General features: G+C 34.9%; 2 protein-coding genes across 2 annotated transcripts; one reads left to right on the top strand and one right to left on the bottom strand.

The window, feature by feature from the left end:
• The first annotated feature begins 204 nt into the window (after window positions 1-204).
• LOC128237532 (bile salt-activated lipase-like) lies at window positions 205-3,229 on the top strand. The gene is made up of 2 exons (XM_052953119.1): window positions 205-2,074; window positions 2,347-3,229. Exons 1-2 carry the CDS (start codon window positions 564-566, stop codon window positions 2,636-2,638), a joined length of 1,803 nt encoding a protein of 600 aa, XP_052809079.1. The 5' UTR covers window positions 205-563; the 3' UTR covers window positions 2,639-3,229.
• A 1,825-nt stretch (window positions 3,230-5,054) lies between these two features.
• Window positions 5,055-13,413, bottom strand: LOC128237531 (uncharacterized). Its single transcript, XM_052953118.1, has 7 exons — window positions 13,137-13,413; window positions 11,625-11,774; window positions 8,139-8,264; window positions 7,779-7,991; window positions 7,315-7,462; window positions 5,968-6,185; window positions 5,055-5,550 (listed from the first exon to the last, which is right to left on the bottom strand). Exons 1-7 carry the CDS (start codon window positions 13,210-13,212, stop codon window positions 5,168-5,170), a joined length of 1,314 nt encoding a protein of 437 aa, XP_052809078.1. The 5' UTR covers window positions 13,213-13,413; the 3' UTR covers window positions 5,055-5,167.
• Window positions 13,414-14,872: the final 1,459 nt, after the last annotated feature.

The following is a 14,872-nucleotide window of genomic DNA, read 5'->3' as shown; positions in this document are numbered from 1 at the left end:
GAACAAATTTGGTAAACAGGTATATGCACTTGTAGATTGATAAGCGCATGTCTATGTTTACTAACTTACATTTACTGCCCTTCATGTTTATCACTGTCGAACATGTATCTCTATTCAAACTATAAGGTTTAATTGTATATAAGGCATTTTAAGTGGAATGTAGATATGTACATTACTGAAAATATAGAAATGTAATTGGCTTGTTTAACAGTGGCCGGTTTATTAAAGAAGTTTATTAAATACGATTGTATTTGTAGAAACGTCACAAATAGCAACTTGTGATTTTTTTCTGTAAACTTCAACTGTATGTATAGTTTAAAGTTCTATTTAATATGTGGAGCACACTAAGATCGTTTAAATTTTCGACTAAGATCTTTATTTAACCTGTCCTGGTTCAGTACACACTGAATGTAGGTATAAGCTTAAATTCTTAAGCATTGTAGTTCTTTATACGAAGTGAAAACGTACGGGTCATATTCAAGTACAGTTTTAAAAAAGTTAAGGTTGAGTGATACAACGAGTTTAACTGCATTATTCAACGGATCGCCAAAGACACACTAACAATGATTTCTGTTTTGATAGCATGTAGCTTGGTTCTAACAATTCATTGTGCAGATTTGAATGTATCGACGCCGGTTGGGGTTATTAAAGGTGTTGAAGCGACAATTAACATTGAAGGAATTAGATATTCATTTAAAAAGTACCTTGGTATTCCGTTTGCTAAACCACCAGTCGGAGATTTACGATGGAAAAAACCGGTTTCATACGGAAATCTGGGCGTGACAACATACGAAGCAGTTGCTTACAAGAACATTTGTCCACAAATTCATCTTCCGGGCGAAGAACAAGTAGGGGTAGAGGACGAAGATTGTCTGTACCTTAACATCTGGGTTCCGGACAAGACCCCCGCTCCCGACAAGGCACATGCAGTCATGGTCTTTATATATGGAGGTGCTTTCATTTTAGGCTCTGCAGACACGTATAACGGAGAGGAACTCGTCAATTATGGTAACGTCATCTTAGTAACGTTGAATTATAGAGTCGGGCCACTTGGATTTCTTAGCACCATGGATGAGAACTGCCCGGGTAATTTTGGATTCTGGGATCAGCGACTTGCACTAGAATGGGTAAATAATAACATAGGATATTTTGGAGGAGACTCGGGGCGAATCACGATTTTCGGGGAATCTGCAGGGGCTATAGGTGTTGCTCTTCAATCCATGTACCCGAGTGATAGTGGAAAGATATTCCAAAGGGCAATATGTGAGAGCGGGGTTGGGTCTGTGAGTTTCATTAACTATACACGCGATACAACGTACATGGTGAATGCTATAGCAGAGAGGGTTAATTGTATGGAAAAAAGTTATGCAGAAATTATAACATGTCTAAGAAAGGTATCATGGAATAAACTGATGGCTGTTGTGATGGATCTAAATGAAAATGTAACACGACTTGAATATATTAACTTTGATCCTGTTCTTGACAACGATTTCATAAAATATGATCCGAAAGAGTTAAAAAAACTTTCGGCGGACAGAAACATCGAGGAATTAGAATTTTTCCGAAGCATTGATTTTATGAACGGCTTTAATCAGTACGAAGGTGGGGTATCCATGCAATACTTCACTGGGGGAGATATGGAAGCCTTCCAGCCTACATTTTCCGATTTTGTTGAACTGATTCCTTACGCAACTTTCGTGATTGGTGAGGTTCCGATCGAGGTAATTCCGCTAATTGCTCATGAATACACAGACTGGACGGATCCGTATAATTACGAAAACATACGACGTCAGTACGCACATCTTCACGGTGATATACAGTTTGGTTTTCCAGCCGTGGAAACTTCGTTACTTCACGCAGGAAGTTCCAGTCAGGACGGAAGATCCTTCATGTTCCATTTCCTCCCTTCTCCAACCAACCGGCTTCCGACAACTCCCACCTGGCTGCCGGGAGCTGACCATGGTGATGAGTTGGCCTTCGTTTTTGGGCTGCAGTCTGATGCTGGGATCAAACAGTGGGAATTAGACCTGTCCCGTAAAATGATGAAATACTGGTCAAACTTTGCAAAGACTGGGTAAGACGACCTTGACTTGTGATAATACGTACATGTGTCATTTTGTGTAGTAAAAATTAGTTGGCACGAATTATAGTTTTATCATTTACAATAATACATTGATGAGACACAAAATATTTTAGCTATTAATAAAAAATAATATGTGTATTTACGACAAATAAGCAATATATATTTCACACATTTTACCCTGACATCCATGAACCTCTATCTTTCCAGTGACATATTTAAAGAAATTATGAAAACAAAGTTAACATTATGATCAACTCTTGCAGAAATCCAAACGCCGAAGGCCAGGATCTTCTATTCTGGCCGGAGTACACACATTCAAAACAAGAATGCATGTCCTTTGACAAGACCATGGACAATGACTCGGTGGAACAACACTTTTATGCAGAGAAGCTGGAGTTCTGGACAAATGTGTTTCCAACTACCATAAAAGCGCTAGAAGGTGACCGAACTTGTCCTCCCATCGATGGTCCAGTTAACGGTGTTGGAAGGTCTGTGACCAGAACAGGACACGCGATGTTTGTTCTTATCTTGTTGTTTGCTTATGTTCTGTATTAGAATCTAACCCGTCTCTCAGATGCTGTGAAGACGATCGAGTATATATATATTAAATATTTGTAGTTATTAAATGTTTGGTCATTCGGGATACTGGAATGCATCAACCACTCTTGAAAAATAATACTAACGAGATTATCAAGGAAGGCCAAGAGTGTTGAACTTATAATAACTGTCTAAGAATAATCTCATTCAAACCTAGAATATCGTTTTCAAACTTTAGATTTTGTATGTGCTTGCGAAATAGCTCTCTTCTAGAACGTATTCATTATAACAATATGTTCAAGTTGGAAGTGGTTTAGCATAATATTTCACACTCGTAAAGAAGATAATTTCATATTAAGTGTTCATATTATATTTTTGTACATTTGTCACAGTGGAAAGGGCGGCCACGCCTAACACCATTGCCAAAGCGAACTGTTTATGGCAAAAAGTCAGCGATAATAATAATATATTATAAGCACTCTCTATCCCCATTCTAAACGCATCATACAGTTCTTGACTGCGACCTCTTTCTATAAACCCAGTATCGGCTTCGGTTTGTCGTTAACTCTTTTTTTCATTCAATTTTAACAATAAAGTTCATTTATCATTGTTCATCTTTGTTCTTAATAAAGTATTATCATTTTATTGGACTAAAAGTCAAACTGTTTCTTATGTTTTGTAATTTCAATAATAAAGTAAATGTTTAACTGTAACGCGTGATTCAGATGTTTAACGACGCTATTACAGAAATATCAACACTAAATACATTCCAAGAACTAAAGAACGAATTCTCAAAATAAAGCTTCATTCCAAATATTAGTGTTCTATTTAATTATCAACTATGAGTAAGACCAGAATGTAAGGTTGAAACCCTCACCGCATGTTCTCTTAGCAAATGTAATGGCTTCATGCTAAATCGTTTGATTTCTGGTTTACAGGGCGAGTACATAAATCGGAACAGTACCTAAATAAGGAAAACCCATTATAAAGTGTTTTTCCGATCAAAATCAGTTATTTACGATTTTATTCAATTAAGACGATTGCTTCCAAAGAACACGATTGTCCGATAAGTAATTCAAATACTGTGATCATTTAAAGTCAATACATGGCACGCGGTGAGAAATACTTCATGCTTGCCACAATCACAGCACACTGGTACAGCCTGTATTTTACTGAAATCATCAAATTTTACTGACAAAAACGACAAAAAAGACAAGCTGGAAATAACATCAATTATTAATTTACCTAAACAAAATATGGAGTAATAGTTTTAAAAGAATCCATGAAAATAAATAACGAATTAAAACTGTTCCATATTTAGGTACTCCCAAGTCGAAATGGCAGTCTTTGATTGTGCGGTGAATAAAGTACTTTTCATGCAGATAGGTAGTATCTTGAAAAATGCCATTTATATCAACCAGCTGGTCTTGAATCCTAGTATGCTGATGGAAATTTTTGTAGTTTTGGTGCAAGTCTAACCAAAATTATATCACAAATAGTGCCGAAAGTGTTCCGATTTAGTTACTCAAAATGTACAGTAGAGATGAATCGTACGCCCCAGCAAATAAATGTTTATCGATTGGAAAGAAATAGTCCGATGCCAAATTCGAATAAATTACCGTATTTGGCTTCTTACAAAACACATCTCCAATAACTATAAGACATAAAATGTGTGCAAAGCTTTAAGGTCGACCAATAAGATTTATAATGTACATATTTGTTCGTAACGGGAAGCCGTTAAGAGAGAAGTTTAAAACAGATATGTGAAACTTTGTGGTCACAAGGCGAATACAACACTTATTATTATGATGGAAGTTTGAACAAGGTATAGTAGCAAAGTTGCATTGTGTTTCCATTATGAGTGAGTACAAAACTATATTTTGGAACAGGGCGATAATGCGGTGTGTTTGACGTGCATTTCATCACTCTGGGTGCGATTTGCAGTAAACAAGGTGTTAGTATTGATTTTCTGATTTCTGTTTGTCTGATTATGCATAATCTGTGTTTTTAGAAAAGGTTTTGCTGTAACGCTCCACGCAAAATATACACCATACTTTAAAGAAAATGTCTGACACTCCGCATAGGAATATGAAAATGGAGTTGTTTCAAATATCTGTAGGTTCGAGTAAATCTGTCAAATAACCAACACCAACTTTAACCGAAAACAATATTGTGTACAGTTATTAAATTTGTTAATAACTGCGTTAGTTGTTCTGATTTTAATAGACACAGAAGAGAAATTCACGTACATTCTTAGTTGTTACAATAGAAATGAGGTTTTATAAGGTTAAAATACCGTTTTTGCTGCACATTTCTTTCAAAATAACAACGGTATCCTTCGTAAGAACATTTGTTTTGGTATTTCTTAATCATTTTCGGTAAATTATCAATTGTATTAATTATTGTATATCGTATTACGGAGTAAGAGTGCATATTTAAGGAATCATTTTATTTACAAAATATTACACGTTTTTACAAGAATAATGGTAATTCAAAACATTGATGTCTACGTTTCAAACCATTCCGAAGGCCCCTTGAATTTATCATCTATGTATGCACGTTGTAATCACAAGGAGAAGCCATCACATAATCATAGGATGGAGGTTCGGACAAGAGATGGTAGTGCACTTGAATTGTGTATCCATCGTTGGAGGGTAAGAAGCATGTCTCCGAATAAGGCGGAGGTTGGTCGTCGGGTTTGGGATGTGTTCCATCACTCTGCAGGGTATTTGCAGTGATTGTAGTGTTTGCATTTGTTTCCACCTCATATTGTGTTTGACTGATTTGCTGTCCTGTCGCATCTTTCGAACAGATTTGATAACGATGCAAACAATATCCACAACAACATAGACTGATAGAGAACATTCCTGCAGCTATCGAACTGCATACAATAATGAAAATGTTGTTATTCGTATGACTCCCAGGTTCATCTAAAAATACAGCATAATGTTTAAGAGTTTTGTGAATTAAACTTAAACTTTAACTGACTGTAAATATATAATTAATTTATAAGAGAATAATCTGTTTTGCAATCTCAAAAGAAATACTAAAATATGTGATTACGCCGATTTATTTCTACGGGATCATTTCGGACAATCATCAAATCAATAAATATAATGATTTAATTATCTCCAATCTGTTTGCATCGCTTCGGGAAAGAATCTCAATCAAATAGATAAAGATTCAAGCTTAACAATAAGGTCCACAATGGACACCTCATGGACAACCTATTAGTTAATCTCGCTTAAAGCCAAACAAATTGAGGCCTTATATAAATGAAAGAGAGACACAATCCCTCACAAGACAAGAAACACAGTGACTAGAGTTATCAATGGATATTGGAATACCTTCTTGTAAAGAAGCCGGTGTAGTCGTTGTGTCTGTCCTATTATAGCAGGAAACTCCAACATCATCAGAACGAGTGCAGTCGTTTAAATCATAACGTGAACTCCTACACTCCTCAAGTCTCCTTTCAGACCCATTACATATAACACGGTTTAACCATATCGGCTGTGTCTCAGTGCCACGCTGACCCCATGGCAAACTTAGTATCTGTGCATTATTCCTGCAAAACGAGTAAGTTTATGATAATTCATTATCAAATATATAGGGAAATATAATAACTAAACCTTTTTACAATTCCCTCTTCTTGTTTTAAGGTTATAATACCGCTGAAAATTACGCTGATATTTTCGTAGGAAAGGTACTAAAACGCCGGAATGCTGAGGGTGATGGTGCTTTTTTATGCTAATTTGATTTGAACGTATACACTGTTCCGATATATAATACTATCTAATGACGTAATATTTTCAACAAATATCTATAAAGAAGAGTTGTAACTGCTGAACCATTCGTACCGTTGCACATATAAGTAAATGCAATCGTGGGATTTTTGGATTAAGGTAGCACACCCCTAAGAAAAACCTCCACTTGAAAGTGCTAAATTTTAATGCTTTAGCCTCGCTATAGGGAGTAGATAAATACCATCATGCTAGAAAATACACTTTTGCTTTCAGGGAATCTGGAAAAATGTGTGATTGGTTAATTCGATAAGTTTGTGTTGGCTATTGCGGGTAAATTCATTTGATGCTTATTTGAAAGTATCCCCCTCGAATACCACGGATGGTCTTTCCTATGTATGTGTAGCTTTGATTGATTGCATTTTGGTCATTTTTTATTACTGAAAATATACTGTGGTGAAACAGTTGGTTTGCTAACGTGTACGAATAGTGCTCGGCTTCAGTTTTTACTTTTGTACGAAAGTTTACCATTAATTTGTGTCCACTATCGGTTGGACACCATTTATGAAAGCTTGGATTGGACATTATGTATGTGAGAATGGATTGGACATCATTTTTGCAATCACAACTTGGACAAAATGTATGCCTGCATAGGTTGATCACTTTGTCTGCTTTTTAGATTATTTACAAGGGCACCTCCTTCACTTAGGCACATTAATATACTTTATCAACTATTACCAATAGCAATAAATCTATCATCTTTGAATCTTTAAATCAATCCCCTGCGAGAATGCCTTTTAAACTCAGCAAATAATATACTATTATTCTTGTCAACCTAACAAACAATGTGATAATCTTGTTTATTGGTACTATATTTGAAACATTTTGACAATTAATCATTTTGTCAAGCTTGTCCTTGTGGTTTTAATTTTATGAATACAATAGGTTTCTTACGTAGCAAATCCTAACATTCTGCAAACAACCGTGGCAAAGAAAATATCGTCAGGGTCCACACAAACAGTCCCCCACTGACCATTTATCAAAACTTCGACTCGCCCGGACATAGGTGTTGGACCGTCTACAAGTTGAATATTTTGAATAACTGAAACGATATGCGAAAATAAAAGTATTTTGTTACAGACATTTTCGAGTATATATAGTAAACATTGGATAGGACAGCGATGGGACACGCTTACAATAGGTTAGCTATGAACTTGTTTAAGGCACAGAGATCAAAATCAATTTATCAGAGACACACATTACAAAACAATAATGCAAGTATAACAATATGGTTATCAATTATGTCAGAGATCTGAACGCTCAACGCAACGGAGTGATGAACTCACCGAAGAAGTTAATTGAAAAACGTATATAACATGACCTACATGCACGGAAACTGTTACATGGTAAATACTTACAGTTGATATGATTAACAGCAATATCATCTACTGCAACTTTATTGTGGTGGAAATTTTGGGAGAACGCTCTTTCGGCATCAAATGTCACCCAAAATGGCGATTCTTTTCCGAAAACATTAATTTGCTGATATTCCCACGTGTCTCTCTTCATATCATTAGATTTCCAGAATAGATGATACTTATCTGATGTATTCAGAAACACTCTAAAATTTCCTGAAATTAATATTTAAATCTATTTGTGGCAATATCCGAATTATTATTGTTTTTTAATCAAATTGGCATTAGAATAATTGAAATACATCGTCGGAATTAAATGATGAGTATTGTGGTCATTAACTACTATTCAATGCATTCTTGTACCAGCATCGGTGTTTATAAAAGCTTGAAATGAGATAACAACAGGTGTCTTGATCATCACTGCTTGTCTCAACATTGCTCTGTGTCCGGCCGAGTGCGGTCCAAATGATTCAATATACGCACAATTATCTGGAAAAGACAATACTTTACCAGTTTATTATGAACGTACACGTGTATGGTTGCAGAATGATTTAAAACCGTATACTCCGCAAATCTAGTTCCAAACGAATACCACATTCATGAGAAATATACTAGCTCTCTTTGAATCCAAGAACGAGAAAGTAGGACTATGGAAGTTTAAAATTGGTTATGGTTAAAAAGTATGTCTACAAGGTCCGTACACGTGCAGGGTTGCAGAATGATTTAATACTTTATACTCTATACTTTGAACACCATATCACATTCATGAGAGGTGCACGAATTACAAGCAACTATTATTTTAAAGTCTAAAGACAAGTAAATGGCATTTCAAATGGCTTTTGTAAACAATTTAGGCGAAACGCCATCGTCTTCACTTGAACAAAAGACGAGCGCAATGCCATGTTGCACCGCAGAGATGACCAAGTTATTCAAACCCAACAGTTTAGAAGGACATTTTGTAAATGTTTATACCTAATTCATCCGTTTTATGCAAATGCATTGTATCAAATGCATGTGTCTCTGTGAATAACCTTTATCTCGATGTATTTACAACTTAGTGTCTACGTCTAGATGGAAAGTTCATAGTTTTCATAGCTTAGTGCATATGATAACGTATTCAAATGTTTCGTTTTATTAATTTATTGATTTGTACAACTTCTTTTTCTTTCTATCATATTTAGCATCATAAGAAGACCATTGAAATTAAAATTTGATAATAAATTTACAGCGGTATGAAAATTGCAAATAAGCATATAAAAGAACTGAATTGTACGCAAGACCATCAAAAGAAAGACCGCGGTATTGCTATCCTGCGCCGGATGTACGAATAAAGCCACTAAGAATTCTTTTCAAGCTCATTATAAATGAGTGCAATGGTACTCAGGGGGATACAGGTATTCCGTATCTGCAATGGTTTAAGTTAGAATTTTTGAATCTTAGCTACAACATGGCGGCGAAACGTTAAAAAAAGATTTTTTTTGGCTTGGGAATTTTTATATATTGTATACATCATGAGGCGCATTCGGTGCTATCATCTCCAATTGTCTCACGGCCTTTCATTTCAAGCTAATAAGTAACGGAATTTAAAAACTAATCTGATGTTTTCATTTGTAGCATGTGAGATTTTGATACTTTAAAGGTAATTTTAGCTATTTTTTGCAATGGTTTATCCCTCAACATTATTCAAATATAATGTTGTTGTTTTTATTTCCTGACGCTTTCTTTACAGTACAAGAGCTTTCATCGTCACTTTTGTTTAACCACCTAAATGTATGCTGATAACAGTTTATCCACGTTTGGGCATCAGAACTGAATACAAGTTGACAAGCATTTATTAGTAATAGCAATTAAAAATAGCGACATATTGAACTTGTGAGCTTTTGTAATATAATACTTCCATATGTTAAATGCTTTCTATATGCATGTACTTATATATAGGTTCGTCTGTTCGAGTGTCCGTCCGTATTTTACAAATGTTTACGAAATAAGCATTTAATGTTTGCTCCCCCTTGCCAGTTTGACTCTAGGAACAAAGCAATTGGACTGATTTAAATGGTAACTTTATTGATATGAACCCTGCCCATTTATAACTCTACTGTTTATACCAACGGACATCAGTTAAGAATGTTGACTTAATAGTTTATAATACCAGACTTTTACTAAACTTAAAATCTATCATATGCAAATCATGTAACCCTTGTCTTGCGAATTGTTCGTTTGGCATATGTTTCCATGTGCTAATGTGTTAAAGTTATGATGCGTTATATTTTATCAAAACATGCCTTGTATAAAAGACCCACACATAACGAGAATTATATATAAAAAATCATTTGAATTGTAAATGACTCTTAATGTGAGACGTCCTTTTACAGCCCTAGAGTATTTTTCATTTTTGACTACAGGCTGATGGAATGCACACAACTCCAAGTTTTGAGTTAAAGTTTATTCATTTACAGTAAATCAATACTGATTTATTAATTATACCAGTCATGATTATAATTGTTTAAGCATTAACTGATTCTTTATGTAGTATTGACTAACGCAAGACAAAATAAGGTAGATTCCTTTTCTATGACTAAAAGCGCATTGATTGAACACTTTAAAATGGTTCATATGGATAACAGTTCACAGAAAATATATTATTAGAAAGTGTCTCATTAGATTTCATATGATATCTTTCGTATCATACTTTTTTTTTTAAATGTTTTTTTTTGTGTATGAGAAAACTGTTTGTCACTTTTATTTTGTATAATAACATTCATTAAATGGACTAGACACTAGATGTTACAAGACTTACATAAAATTGACAACATGTGTAAAATTCATAGTATTTTGCATATTAAAGGGACTATACACCAGATTGGCACCATTTTGTCCGTAGCGAATCTCATTTGATAAAATGTTTTACTCTTTAATATCACAATTGTAAACATTTTATACCAAAATGTAAAAAATAATCGAGTTGGAGACCGGGTTCGAACCGGTGTCGCCAAAATTGTAGTCCAATTTTGTATCCACTGTTCTACGAAGGTTTACCCTAAACAATTGGAATAAGTAAGCTAAAGACCTAACTTGGTAATATTACGTAATAACATCGACTAGCCAATCACGCATTACATTATTATATTGAATTATATTAGGTATACATTACTTATAATATTTTGTAATTGAAAAATACGAAAAAACTGCGAAAAACGAATTATTGAAAACTACGTGGTACTTCGGTTAGTATGTTTAAATGCATTGTACACATCGATACCAAGTTTATGTCAGTTTTCGACAATTTTCTTTTTTTTCGATATTTCATTATACGGTGTTTAGCCCCTTTAATGCATCACATCGCTTACGAGATATGCACCTTTTGCATTTTGGGGGATTTTTCCAATGCGAAACTAATAGGTTTGTCTAGCACGTACATTCCAGAAAGTTTTAAAATAGCGTCGTTTTATTTATCTGTACTTATCACGTGACTTTCACATGCTAAGTATACACACTTCATGGCTTCCCGGAAGAACGGAAAATGGAAGGTGCCGGAATAGAAGCTTTTAAAATAGGTTGACTCAGCTGAAAATGACAGCGAATTGCTAAAATGCTTATTGGCAGCTCAGTGTTCGCTATTTTAAACCGATAAACGGCTGACAGGGCGACAGTGTTTACGTTTATTATTTTAATCTTGAAATGATGTATAACATGTACATGTTAAACTGTGTATTATACTGTTTATCCATATCAAAGTGTAACCACCTAATTGTTATTTTAGTTTTGTTTGATTTTATAAACTGTTTTTATCATATTGACTTGAATAAAAAAAAATACTTGTATATGTATTATCTTCTTAGAATAATTCACCTGTCGTATTTTGTTGTTGATATCCAATTCCATTTTTGTTGATGTTCCCGTGTATAAAATAACTACAATCTCCAAAGCTCCAGTCAATGTCATCTTCTTCCAGGACATTCCTCCACCCACATGTGCCCGCTTCAAACGAGCAGATGTCGGCTGCCAATGAAATAAAAATATTATCACTCACTGTTGGTTACATATCTAAAATTTAAAGGTGATAAGTTAAATCATATAACTAGTTTAATATAAACACAAATAAATAAAAGAAGGGTGTCACCGGCAGAAGCGAAGCCGTGACCGCCAGGGGCACAGTCGGACACCACGATGCATCAATAACACCATCCTGGACATTTTCTTTCGATGAGGTTTTGTAACATACGACAAAAGCTAAACTCATGGCAAATTTTGGCAGCATTTAAACGCCCATCATAGGCTTTACAAGGGTGGTTTTGGTTGATATCAGCTAATATTTGAACAATATGTTTGTCAGCAGGTTATATCTCTAGGTAGTAGGGTACTGAGAAGGTTTATAACGGCCCAATGCAACCTGATATTTATTGCTTTATTCGTCAATGTGCACAAATATTGTTTATTACTTCAGGAGGAATCAGGAGGAATCACGTGACTTAAATGGGTTCTTGACCAAACTTTCAGCGTTTCCGTTCTACAACATTTCGTCGAGTTGAAATTTTGACCAAGGTCTGCATCATTACAATACAAGCAAATCTAGAACAGTTCACAACTGTAAAACCAGAAAATAGAATAGTCTTTAATATGCTTAGATATTTGATCATATTTTTTTGTCCAAAAGTGTTTTAGGAATTAACGTCAATTACTTGTTTGTTTGTGGCTGTGACCCGTGGTGACCCGTGTGTGAACAACATTAAGTCACGTGATTCCTTACTTGAGATAACCATCGAATGAATTGTTTATTTTTCAGACACTATGGTTAGCCTAGCAACCTGGCAACGTAAAGATAGTTGTTAAGGCTATTGATCAGAAGACGAGTATCAACAGTAGACTTTAGATGTCCATGTTGCTTAAATATCTTGTACAGGTCTTACAAAATAACTGCTTGACATTAAATCGTGTGAGTCATTTTATTTCAGAAAATACACTGTATTAGTTGTTTTTTCTCCAATTTTAGATGTGAACTATGTGAATAAATATAGCGTTTCATTAGGATTTGAAAGTGGCCGTGGCGAATTACATCGTGATATAATTAGCCAACAAAAATTCGGATCATAGCTTACTTTGAACAAGTTGTTAAAATAAATAACATTCATGCACGTATTATAAGTATATAAGCATTACCTGTGCACTATTGATAACCATAAAAAATCTGAATAATAATCTAAAAACTGTTTATCTGGCTGTGATTGGTTGGCGATGTCAAAGAATTCCATGCTCGGTATTTATGCTGAGCAAACCGTTTATTCTCGGTAAGCTTCGATATGCAATTGTCTGTTGACAGGTTATGCACAATGAATCATGTTTAAACAAAGGCATTATGCTTACCTTTAATACATTTTGTTGAAATCAGTATAAACACAATCCACAATGGATTTAAACAGTTTTGATAAGAATTATCCATTCTATAAATCCCATGTAATAAAATTGTGAGGCGATTCTATATAGAAACACATATCTTAATTTAAACTCAGAAGAATAAACAAAGTTGACACAACTCAGGTAAATATATTGATTGCTAGATTTGTATTTCTCCTCCAATATCTATACGATCCACACCCATGATCTCATTTGTAAGGGTAACCTGATACTCACCGATTCACACCAATAATGCATTATACCACGCATAAAGGTTACACTATACTTGCTCGGGTTGAAAACATCTCAAAAGTCTAAATGAATCATACGTCTTCTGATGCCGATAATTTAACCTTGTTTTTTTTTTAAAAGATTGTAGTTGGAGTTAAGATTAACACATTGAGATTAGTTTGTCGGTTTTCTAGCTACCAAACCGGTGGTCAGTGGTTCGAACTGCATACTAGGTGGATGTTGTTACAGGTAAAAGGTCATTCAAAGACTCAACTGTATTTTGATGAGGTATCTCAAGAATTGGACTAATGCGAAGAAACTGGAAAAGGAGAAATCGTCTGGCGTTTGTTCAAATATACATACTCAAGCATTTTGGAAGATATAAAGAAATATCGACATATTTTTCCTTTAAATGTATTTAAAACGTATTCAAATACCTTTGGAGACATCCTGAGGAAATTTACATCAATATAAAAACTACAACTACTTAATACATTGGATTATGCACAAATAATTGATGATTGTAAGAATTGTTCGATATGTGGATGAATAAATTAAGCAAGTCAAGTTTGTCATATCGATAGTTATGTTCCTACATTAAGAAAACAACCAATATCTCAACATAATTTAAATTCTTAGTGCTCGAGATATACGGAAGCATGTTCAAAATAGTCTTTAATATGCTAAAAATAGTCTAGAATTGTTAATAGAACAGTGACTTATAGGTAACTTGAACTGATAGTCGAATTCTGATTTGGTAACAGCTTCTTTGTATGAAGAAATTTAAGCATGATCGTACACGTTATTTAAATGAACTTTCCGAACAAATAAAAGGATGCAGTAATTGTATGGTGCCGTATGGTTTCCATGAACTGTCGGATACGGAACGGTATATATAAAGGTATGGGAGGTATATATGGAAAAATAAATCAAATGAGATATTTCATATTGTTTACATGGGGACACTTGTCATAACACACTATTAGATAAGTTGAATGACATATATATGCGCATAAGCGCACTCGGGAGAGCCCGGACCATATCCTTTCGAGAGGTAGGTCTTTGTTTGACCAGTGTCGTGAAAGAGTCACCTATTTTCGGCGTCCCCGCCTTTGTCATGATATGTTTCGTTCGCGAGATGGGTTCAGGTAGGAAACATTGTCTTATTATGCGATGAAATTAGTTCACCAGCTTTTACTGGCCGCGGCTTTCTGTATTTCAACCTATAGGCATTTTGATGCACATATTTCTGAGTGCAACAGAGAGGGACCGGACCGGGTCCTTTTGCGAGCAGGTTCGAGTGTCAAAGAAAGGCAGCCTTGGTAAAGACTGGGATGCAATTAGTACACCGATCTTAAGTGTCTGCCTCGTCAAGTGTACATATTGTTAAACATGTTTGTACGCATGTTTCTGGGAGGAAAAGGGCCGTGCCAGTTGAAGAGCTGGGTCGAATGTAACGGGTAAAATCGAATGGC

Source organism: Mya arenaria, chromosome 6, assembly GCF_026914265.1.
Source record: "Mya arenaria isolate MELC-2E11 chromosome 6, ASM2691426v1".
In the NCBI taxonomy this organism is placed as follows: Eukaryota; Metazoa; Mollusca; class Bivalvia; order Myida; family Myidae; genus Mya; species Mya arenaria.
The sequence above is the reverse complement of the archived record's forward strand: the minus strand, read 5'-3'. Positions and strand labels throughout refer to the sequence as shown.